Raw genomic sequence first — 10,768 nt, 5'->3', positions numbered from 1 at the left:
AAAAAGAATAGTAATCTTTCTTTTTTTTTCAAAAAATGTAAAATTTGGTCTACCAACACAATTTAATATGGAGATTATGCTAAACAGTTTGGATCGATTGTTTGAATTTTAAAATTACAAAATATGGACGCGGAGTAAAATACATCATTTAGTTCATGAAGTACAATAGCCCAACTCATTATAATAATTAAAATAATTATTTAAAAGTATAAATTAATAAAACAATATGTAATGTTGTATAAATTATTGATTAAAAAATTATAATCACATATTGTATAAATTAATTTTTGTCATAGATTATTAAAATAAAAAATTGTAGTGCATATTGTATAGAAAATGTCATGGTCGTCTTCATCGTTATCACCACCATCATTATTGTCATTGTCGTCATCATCATGATAATGGGCTAGGCTACTATGACATTGGTGTTATTTGAAATTAAATAACACCAACTTTTAAACCCTTAGATCTGCCTTGAGATTCGTACAAAATAAAGTGCTTGAACAGTAAAAACGGATATTACGAATCTCAAGGCAGATCTAAGAGTTTAAAAGTTGATGTTATTTAATTTCAAATAACACCAATGTCATAGTAGCCTAACTCCATGATAATAATAAGATATTTGTAAGAATAAAAGTTATTATTATTATAATTTTTATTTATATTTATAGTTCCATTCGTACACTTGTCAGATAAGTTGATGAAATTATTTTTATACCCATGCTCGTATTCTCTTAATCGAACAAACGATACCGGGTAAACAGTAAAAATGGTTTGATTCGAATAGTCATCGACCAATTTGTTAGGTAAATTTTGCTGACTCGGATGGTCGAATAAAACAAAAAGAGAAAATGATAATACATGGTCATATATGACAATTTGTCAACTGCGTGGGAAGGAAAGAAGTAATGCCATTATGCCAAGCAATACAACATTTTTTTCTTATTAGTTTTCCCTTTAACAACTTTCAACTTAAGCCAATCCGATTATTTGCGTGTTGAGAACGGAAATTATTTGCGCCAATCTGATTTGAATGAAAAGATGGTCCCACACTTCTATAAAACATTCTTCTTCATTTCTTTATTATAAGTGGAGCACTTTCATATCTATTAATTTATTTCGATTTCTAGGTGGAGAACTTTTGAAAAATAATAATATAATAAATAATTCAATAATGCTGCTGAGCTTGGTCCCACACAGTTGGCCGATAAGCTGCCCCATAGACTTCCACCACATTTCGTGTTAATTCGTATCCTCTGAGATATCTCAAACTTTGCGTTACTTTACGGAAAATTTTAACCGTTTAAATAAGTTCTGCACGAATCTTGAAGCACAAATAATACAGCCCCTGCGCTATCACTGAATAGACGCCGGACACGTCGGTCACGCAAAAATTGAGATATCACAGAGGATACGCACTCATTTCGTGTAGGACACACGGTCTCATTATAGTCTTGTTCCTCTGTAAAACATTTTGTGTGACCTTTGGTGTCCGAGTAGCTGTCATTTGGTGCCTGCTTTTGTGAAATACTCTATTTGAAGTAGAAAGACTTCAAAAGACTAACAAAAACAAAGAAGAAAACATTTAGTAATATTTTTTCTTCAGAAGTACAAGAGTTTGAAATTGAACTAAGAGTTAGAAGATTAATAATGAAAGGCTAAATTAAAAAAAAAATATAGTAAAATACAATTGGGAACACATCGCTGTCAAGACGAAACCGCGTTCAATAAGTCAAAACCCACAGGCACCAGCTCTTAATGGCCCTTCAACAGTACTCAAAATAATGATGAAACAGTCACAGGACTGTTTTCAAATATTTTTTCTACCGAGGGCTCATTTGCATATTTTTGATAAAGGGTCCGTGTAAATGAATCAAAATCACGGCGTACCAGCTCAACCAACGCCACCTCAGTCCCGTCGGAGAGATCAACCAAAAGAAAGGACAACGGGAGAAAAACATAGGAAAGAGAAGAGAGAAGAGAACGAGACAGGAGACTGAGTCAAGATCGGTTCTCTCTGTCTCTCTTCTCCTCTCTAACAGTTTGTTTTTTGTATTAAACCCTCTATAAACCATGTTTTCTGAATCGGACCCTCCGAAGCCGGAACCCTCCCGATCGGACACTCCTAAGGCCTCCGCCGCTGCCACCTCATCATCTCCGGCAGCCCCACAGGAGCTCACTCTTAGCTACCTTTGCGAAAAGGATAATAATACCCCCAACCCCGATCTCCTGTTTGCACGAAACAACAACAACAAAGGTAAAGAGATCGCGGCTGCGACGGATTCACCGCCTCGAGAGCACGATTTTCTCCAGTTGGGACCTGTTGGGGGTAACAAGCGCCGAGATGCTGGAGGAATCCAGTTGTCGGAGCCAGAGGAGAAGAAACCTAAGTTGGATTCCTTGAACTTGTCCCTTTCCCTTAATTCCGGTGAACAGGCTGGTCACGGCAACGCCACGGTTCATGGTGCACACTCTAAACGGACATACAGTGTAAATACCCGTACCAACACCATTAATTCTGATGATTTCAACCCGTCTATGTCTTACTCCTACTCGGTCCCCTTTTCACACAACCCGAGCTGCTCTATGACCCGCAATTCAACTGAGAATTTTGATTTTTCAAGGGAAAATGAGCAAATTTGGCACGCAGGCGAGGGCACTAATGGATCGGTGCACAGCAAGTTCAAACCGATAGGGGAGAGCATAGTTTTTGCAAACCCGGGAGCCAGTAACACTGCATTCCTCAGGGGACATGTTAGTACTGGAGGTAATGGTAGTATTAATGGGGCTGAAAATAGCATCTCTTTCTTTCCTTCAGAGCTACCTGCTCGGCCCTACCCGGCTGGTGGTTCTGGACCAGGTCCTGCTAGGGTTAACGGAATGACTGCAAGCTCTGATAGTGGGCGAGGCTTAATGCTTGCCCGCCCTGAGAAGGTTTTGAGGGAGATTGTCTCAGAATCTGTACCATCTGTGGCTGGGAAACTACAAGATCTTCCAATTGAATCTCTGGAGACATTAAGAGAGTCTTGCCGTGCTTTGGTAACCGTGCAGGAGAGGAAAGAGGAGTTTGCTAGCCTCCAAAGGAAGCTGGAGAGGCGATCTGACCTAACCCTAGAAACCCTAACCAAGTGTCACAAGACCCAGATTGAGATCCTTGTTGCAATCAAGACTGGGTTGGCGAGTTTTGTATCTGGGAAGTGCAGGGTCCCTCAGAATGAACTGGCTGAGATGTTTCTCCTGATGAGATGCCGCAATTTGACTTGTAAGGGGTTGTTGCCAGTTGATGATTGCGAGTGCAAAATATGCGTCGCTAAAAAGGGTTTCTGTAGCGCCTGCATGTGCCCTGTTTGCCTGAAATTCGATTGCGCAAATAACACATGCAGCTGGGTTGGGTGTGACGTGTGCTCACACTGGTGCCATGCGTCTTGTGCACTTGGGAGGAACCTGATTAGAGCTGGGCCCACACTGAAGGGGCCAGTTGGAACCACTGAGATGCAGTTCCAGTGCGTTGGCTGTGGACACGCATCGGAAATGTTTGGTTTCGTCAAGGAGGTTTTTAACTGTTGTGCCAAGTTGTGGAGCCCGGAGATATTATTGAAGGAGTTGGATTGTGTTAGAAAGATTTTTGCTAGTAGTGAGGATTTTGAAGGGAAGGGCTTGCATGCAAAGGCTGAGGAAGTTATTGGGTTACTCAGTAAAAAGATGGTCGCGCCAGAGGATGCATGCAATAGCATGCTCGAGTTCTTCAAATGTGAGTGTTCCTTTTACTAGTTCCTTGTTGAGGTCCTCATACTATTTGTCTTATGTTGCAAGTAACTATAGACTTTACTTTCTATAGGGTGAATGATTTCATGTTAATGCTTAGGGGTCATTCCAATTTCCATTAGGCTAAAAGGTTTTGCTTGTTTGGTATTCATAAGAAAATTCAATTTGTTATGATTGTGACGCATTGTAGTACCAAATTAACGAGTTGCTGCAGCTTGTAAGTTGCTCGAGTGTGTGGGAATTGTATTGTGTTGTTCACCACACCAGAGGTTGCACAATGCGGGTCTCATGGAACACGTCACCAGCTGAACCATTTGTGCTCCTGAACTTATTTTCACATTTCAGACTGTTTTAGCTTTAAGATTTTTTTTTCTTGCCTTAACAATTGCAGATGGAGTTACTGAGTTCTCGGTCACAGGCAGCAAATCAAAGCCAACCTCAATACTAGCCCAAGCAGGTGCTGACATGGCCATCCAAGCTCTCCCATCCACACCAGTTATAACACCCACAGCAGGCTTCAATTTCAAGCCATCCACCTCCATCCCAGATATCAAACCTAACCCTAGCCCGAAACCAATCCCTCTTGCACTGGATACCCGTTTTGCAGCATCTGTGGTGTCAAACAGTGCTAAGGAGGAGGAAGTGAAGAGCCTTGAAACTATAGTAAAGTGCAAGGAGGCAGAGGCAAAGCTGTTCCAGCGGCTGGCTGATGATGCAAAACGTGAGGTCGAGAACTACCGTCAGCTTGTGCGGGCTCGATCTGAGAAGCTTGAGGAGGAGTATGGTGCTGCCCTTACTCGCCTGTGTCTCCAGGTAATTATTTGACTGAGTGCTGGCATCCTTGTCATTCAATTTATTTAGAAATCCTTGAAATATGAAGGTGCCTTGCCACGGAATATACAAAGAAAAAATAACAGCTTTCAGAAATAGATTTAGTAGTGTAATGGAGTGAATTTTTTTTAATCAGTAGAAGTAATATGAAAATTAAGCAGAGGTGGAGTTGTTTTTTATTTATTGAGGAACTTCCTTTTTTAATTAAAGTCATGGCAAGTAATGGTAAATACTAAATACATCATGTTTGAGTTCTTAATAAACGGAGGCTAGTGGACAATTGGTTTGCTTATGTGGTTGTCATATTAAAAGTTTGGGGTGTTTTTTTTAAAAGTGATTGTTTTCTTGTTGGGAGGGTAATTTTTTTTTTTTTTTTTTTGAGTAAGTGGGAGAAAATGGTGTTGCCTTTTTCTTATCAAATTTTTGGATCTGTGGATAGCTCAGTAAAATTGAGCAAATGATTGGGTTGAAAATTGAATCTTAGCTACTAAAATAAAACACAATTAGATGGTGAGTTTTATTTGTGGAATTGAACCAGATCGAGTAACTGCATGCTTGAACTTGGCCTAAGTTAACAGATGTAGGTTAATAGGGGATATATTGGGTTATTAGTTAAATTTAGTACAGGGGCAGAAGTTTAGCTTTGTTGAGGCATAAGAAGAGTGGCCTGTATTGAGTTTTGTTAAAGCTTTGTTGATAATATCTAGCATGTTTTGAAAGTTATATCATGGGTTGTGACAGGAGGCAGACGAGAGGCGTAGGAAGAAGATAGAGGAGCTAAAAATGCTGGAGAACTCGCAACTGGACTACCAAAAGATGAAGATGCGAATGCAGACCGAGATCGCGAGTTTGCTTGAAAGAATGGAGGCCACCAAGAAAATGTGGGTATAGAGGTCTTTTTATTCCGTTTGTTTTGTTTAGGATTTCTCTGTTATTTTGTGTCATGTTTACCTAGAAAAATATTGTGCTCTAATTTATGTTGGTAATTCGCAAGGCATGTTATAATATATAGTGTATGCTTAATTCAGGCCTGGGGTCGCTAACTCTAAAAGGATTTCAATGCATCTCAAGCGATTTGCTATGATGCATCAGCTCTCTTTCTCTTTAAAATTCAATGTAATGTGTTGTGTTCAAAGAGATGCCTTTGGTGATGGGTCTGATGCTCACATCTTGCCTTTTTTTTTTTTTTTTCATATTTTCTGGGAAATCGTGGAACGGGGCTTCACAAACAATGCTTCAATTTGTATATAGGTAGAATAAGTTTAATCAGATACAGATTACTGATCCTTTACCTGCACTAGCAAGTAGCAAGCCTGCATTTGGATTACTAACAAATTCAGACTTGTGAGATACTAAAAAATCTAACCTAGCCAAAGAACATCTAACAAATTCGGATGTGTGCGATGCTTAAAAAAATCTTACCCAGTCAAAGAACACCGCAAGTACGCTATTGGAAATAATAGAACGTGCCACTAACACCGAATTTGGTCTGGAATTTAGTCTGCAAACGCATGTCTACTGATGTCACACGGTAAAAGTTTTATTGCTTTATTAGTTTCTATCCTTCCTACTTCCTAGACTTTAAAGAACATCAACAAAACATAATATTTTCAATTATGTTTACCACGCGGGAAGATAATTTAATGTTAAGGACTGCATATATTGTGCAGTGTTTAACATTATCCTAAATTAAACGCAATCTCTTCTTTCTGTTTCTTAATGGAAGGTATTCAAGCTAATATGAAGTTTTTCTCTGGAATACTCTTGATGATTTCTTAAGAAAATTATCATCCAAGTTTCAGTGAATATAAGCATGAAACAATAAAAATAAAAAAAATAAAAGAAGGCCAACTCAAGAAACAAGGAACACCAGTACCCCTAAAAAAAGGAAACAAAAAAAATATTCTTAGGATATAAGGACTAAAATAAATAAAAACCAAGTGCTCAATTACAAAGGAGTTCCCAAAAATATAACTAAAAATATGACGAAAGTACGAAAGTTCGTAAGTTAAAGAAATTGCTTCCATGAAAAATAAATAAAAAGGCTAGCATGTGAGTTGTGTTTTGATTTCAATCTAAATAAACTTGGCATCACTGTTTGTTTGGTACGTTTGTGTTGGAACCTCTTACTATGATAACACAAACCTCTTACTGTTATGATAAAGCAGAGGCTCTCAGCGAATTGGTATTCACCTGTGCATTCCAAAAGCTTATTGCTTTGACAGAATTGAATTAACAAGTCAGATATAAGAGTTGGATTAACCAACAAATTAATTTATCATATAATCAATAGAAATCATAGAAACAAAGTATTTAAAACACAGGAGGTAGATTAACCTAGCATCATTGGACTGAAACTCATTGCTCAAGATTCAATTTCGAAAAAAAAAAATCAAGACTCTTGAGCAATTATTTGAAAAATCATCAGGCTTATTTGCCATTGTGGAAAACAAAGTGTACACTGGTGTCCGGATATATTTCTTTTTACCGGAAACAAATATAATACAACCAAACAATTAATAAATATAGATCAAATATTAAATAAATACTAATATGACTCGGTTTTACAACATAAAAATGAAAATACAGATATTATTAATATGAAAATGGATATTATAAGATCAAGTATTAAAGCAATATCTAGAATGAACAAAAAAATGAAAAATATTCTTGATGGTACTACGAATAATCAAAGACATAACACAGGGAGTTTGAATGAAGTTTTGGTTGATCTTAAATTAATAGCATAAACCTTGATGGAAGATTAATTCCAGAAAAATAAAATTAAATTTGGAAGTACAACATTTCTGGACTGTTATGCTCCAACAAACCAAAGAAAAGTACACATCAGTACAGTTATACTTCCCCAATAATCCTGCATCAAGTTTAACTGAACTAACCTTGGTACACAAGTTCTTTATCAGAAAAGCACAAAATTTTTGTTGTAGAAATATTATTTGCATACTGAAAGTTTGATACATCCATAAGGACGAAAAGCACCCAAAGCAAGGTGGGTCAGAAAAGCAAAAAAAACTACGACATAAGCAAAGAAAAGTATTGACATAAAAATACACACCAAAATTAATACTTCTAATGAGTAGTTACCAAAAAAATACAATATACTAATGTATCGACTTCGACTCAGCAACTGCATAGAACATCGGATCTAATTTTCCTTTAGGCGCTTCTCAGCCTCCTCTAATCCTTTTATAACCTTGTGAAATTTGCAGATGCGGGACATGCACCTACATGTGAAACATAAGCTATATTAACTGTTCTTCAAGCACAGTTTTGAGAAGCATTCAGCAATTGTAGTTGTTGTGTTCACTTTCTTTGAAAAATAATCAACCCCACAGTGGAACTAGATTTGCAAGGATCACCCTCCTCCCTCCCCCCTCCCCCACCAAAAAAAGAAAAAAGAAAGAAAAGAAATAAACATGAGATAAGAAAACAAAATAGACATCCGGTACACAAGAGTAACAAAACATGTACTTCTAATCTTCTATTGGGTAATTTTAATTTCATCATCTAGAAAGACTAGCATCAGAGAATGCTCCAGCAGAACTTGTGGTTAAGAGACAGTTTGATTGTAGTAAATAAACATACCAATAAAGGAGGCAAGCTGAGACACAAAGAATTGCATTTCTTTGAGCTTTGAAGATCTACATATATCCATGTGAGAAAAGTTAATTAAATAATTAAACAAAACGAACTTAGGCAAATGCATTTCCATTTATCGCAAGAGACCAAAAATTACAAAAAAGCTTAAAAAATTCTACATTTTCCTAGGAGTATGGGAAGCACTACATTCCCCATTGTAATATCCTTACCATTAAAATTAATGACCAAAATAACATTCCTATTTCACACTCACTCATAAAGGACAAGCTAAGATTGTTTCAGCCTTTTTCTGAAAGAAACATGAGGGACATGAAGCCCCATGGGTCTCTCATGTTTTGGTCCTGTACATGTATCATTTAGCGCAATAGAACATACAATAAAAAGTACCAGTTTTAGTTAAGATAAGATACACTTAATGTAGCTCATGCTTCATCATGAAACAAAGGGTAGCCGGAAGCTATGCTACTTTAAAAAAAATATTTTACTGCAGTAATTCAATTGATACTTGACTATGTAACAGTACAATAAAATTGTCAAGAAAATATATACATGAAAACAATAAAAAAAAAAAAATTGTACAGAATAATCAGGACAACTCCAAAAAGGAACAAAGCGATAGATGCAGCAATATAAATAATATATGCTGCAGTGGTACAACAAATAGCTTTTGAGCACATACCGATTTTTCATAGCGAGTTCTTTCCTCTGAGGTGCACATCTCTGAGGAGCATGTAAGCCTGTGCTCATTCTTCCAATACAGATCTAATAGTAAAAGAAGAATCATAAGTTCACAACAACAACACAAAGAGGTACAATTACATGAATTAGCTTCCAACATAACAACTTCCATAATAAAAGTAATATTTGGAGTGTAGGACTCATCCATAAAGTACGCAGCTTAAAACCTTAATTAACGCTAAACACAGCCAATCGCCATCATTCAGTTAGCAAATTAAAGAAACTTTCCTTCTAGCATAGAATTCCCATAAGACACCTCTTAAAATGACAAATTTGGAGACATCACCAGTCTGTCTTATGATAAAAAGCACCTTATTCCGGCTGACAATCGCGAACTACTCAATTGAATCAACTCTTCGCAATACAAATGGTATAAACGAAGAAAGAGGAAGAAAGGGAGAGAGTACTAACCAAGGAGCTGGAAGGCAGCGAAGAAGAGAACGCCAGCAGCAGGCCGAAGAATCAAGGAGACGAGAGAAACGATCTGAGATTTGATGAGGCGAGGCCAGGGGAGCGTAAGCAGCAGCGACAGCACCGCCTCCGCAGCCACCACCCAGGTCAGTATCACCCACTGCAACGCCATCGATCAATCCGAGAGACTGAGAGAGAGAGAGATAGGAACGGTTACGTGTCAATTATGAAATTTCGAAGATCTTCTAAGTTCGTTTCTTCGTGGCGAAGAGATCTGGGAGTGCGTATCCTCTGAGATATCTCAACTTTTTGCGTGACCGACGTGTACAATGACTATTCGGGGATAGCGCTGGGACCAGTTTTTTGAGCTTCGAGATTCGTGTAGAACTTATTTGAACGGTTGATATTTTCCAGAAAAAACACTGAAAGCTTGGGATACCTCAGAGGATGCGAATTCAGAGATCGGGGGGGAATGCGGATCCTCTAAAGTAATGCAAATTTTGGATTTGGATCCAGACCGTCCAATCAGAATTCGGTCAATCCGGTTCGGGGTGGAATTAGGAGTGTAAACGGATTCCGTTCGGATTTAAATCCGAAAAATTACCTAAATTATCCGATGCGTAGCCAAAAAATTATAAGTACAGTAAAACTTTTAACTATTCGTATCCGATCGTTTACACTTTTAAATCACAACAAATATGCTATATATATTGGCAAAGGCTTCTATGGACATAAGTATCTATTTGTAAAATGAACATATTTTTATTTTTAAAGTTCAAACAGTCGATCCGAACCGTTCATCTTGTTCTCCATATCAATATGTGCTTGGAGACCAAATTTTACATTTTTCTGAATTTTTTTACTATTTATTAAGATGGGTACAAAATTCAATGGTCTGAATTTGATATTTTTTGTACCCATCTTAATAAATAGTAACTAAATTCAGAAAAATGTAAAATTTGGTCTCCAAAGATATATTAATATGGAGAACAGGATGAACGGTTCGGATCGGCTGTTTGAACTTTGAAAATAAAAATATATTCATTTTACAAATAGGTCCTTATGTCCATAGAAGCATCACTCATATATATTTATTAAATTGCATATTGTACTAATAATTTATTAAATTGCATATAGATATATATATTTTGATGAACAATATAATGAAATAATTAGTGACAAATATTTTAATATATAATAAATGTTTTGTAACTAACAAGCTAATTATGAAAAATATCCCAATCCGTTCAATATCCGATTCGTATTCATATCCGTAACATTTAATATCCGATCCGTATCTGTATCTGAGACCATCTGTATCCGTATCTGTATCGAAAAATTATAACGCATATGGATACAGTAATGCCACTATCCGATCCGTATCCAACCGTTTACACTTTAC

General features: G+C 37.0%; 2 protein-coding genes across 2 annotated transcripts; one reads left to right on the top strand and one right to left on the bottom strand.

Moving 5' to 3' along the window:
* The first annotated feature begins 1,853 nt into the window (after positions 1 to 1,853).
* On the top strand, positions 1,854 to 5,762 carry TTA1 (class I heat shock protein, putative (DUF1423)). Its single transcript, XM_078304813.1, has 3 exons — positions 1,854 to 3,751; positions 4,157 to 4,578; positions 5,338 to 5,762. The coding sequence occupies exons 1-3, from the start codon at positions 2,074 to 2,076 to the stop codon at positions 5,485 to 5,487; spliced, it is 2,250 nt and encodes a 749-aa protein (XP_078160939.1). The 5' UTR covers positions 1,854 to 2,073; the 3' UTR covers positions 5,488 to 5,762.
* Positions 5,763 to 7,532: 1,770 nt separating this feature from the next.
* Positions 7,533 to 9,638, bottom strand: LOC144556963 (uncharacterized). The gene is made up of 4 exons (XM_078305477.1): positions 9,367 to 9,638; positions 8,897 to 8,979; positions 8,203 to 8,258; positions 7,533 to 7,841 (listed from the first exon to the last, which is right to left on the bottom strand). The coding sequence occupies exons 1-4, from the start codon at positions 9,536 to 9,538 to the stop codon at positions 7,763 to 7,765; spliced, it is 390 nt and encodes a 129-aa protein (XP_078161603.1). The 5' UTR covers positions 9,539 to 9,638; the 3' UTR covers positions 7,533 to 7,762.
* Between the last annotated feature and the right edge of the window lie 1,130 nt (positions 9,639 to 10,768).

The sequence above is a fragment of the Carex rostrata genome, chromosome 7, assembly GCF_964058835.1.
Source record: "Carex rostrata chromosome 7, lpCarRost1.2, whole genome shotgun sequence".
NCBI lineage: Eukaryota > Viridiplantae > Streptophyta > Magnoliopsida > Poales > Cyperaceae > Carex > Carex rostrata.
This window is presented reverse-complemented; position numbering and strand designations above follow the sequence as displayed.

What these genes read in the sequence shown, in the direction of transcription:
- TTA1 (XM_078304813.1), top strand. Translation starts at nt 2,074, where the DNA reads ATGTTTTCTGAATCGGACCCTCCGAAGCCGGAACCCTCCCGATCGGAC. An exon ending in CATGCTCGAGTTCTTCAAAT is followed by an intron (nt 3,752 to 4,156) that starts GTGAGTGTTCCT and finishes TAACAATTGCAG; the next exon opens with ATGGAGTTACTGAGTTCTCG. An exon ending in TTACTCGCCTGTGTCTCCAG is followed by an intron (nt 4,579 to 5,337) that starts GTAATTATTTGA and finishes GGGTTGTGACAG; the next exon opens with GAGGCAGACGAGAGGCGTAG.
- LOC144556963 (XM_078305477.1), bottom strand. Translation starts at nt 9,538, where the DNA reads ATGGCGTTGCAGTGGGTGATACTGACCTGGGTGGTGGCTGCGGAGGCG. An exon ending in GAACTCGCTATGAAAAATCG is followed by an intron (nt 8,259 to 8,896) that starts GTATGTGCTCAA and finishes GGATATATGTAG; the next exon opens with ATCTTCAAAGCTCAAAGAAA. An exon ending in TCAGCTTGCCTCCTTTATTG is followed by an intron (nt 7,842 to 8,202) that starts GTATGTTTATTT and finishes TTTCACATGTAG; the next exon opens with GTGCATGTCCCGCATCTGCA.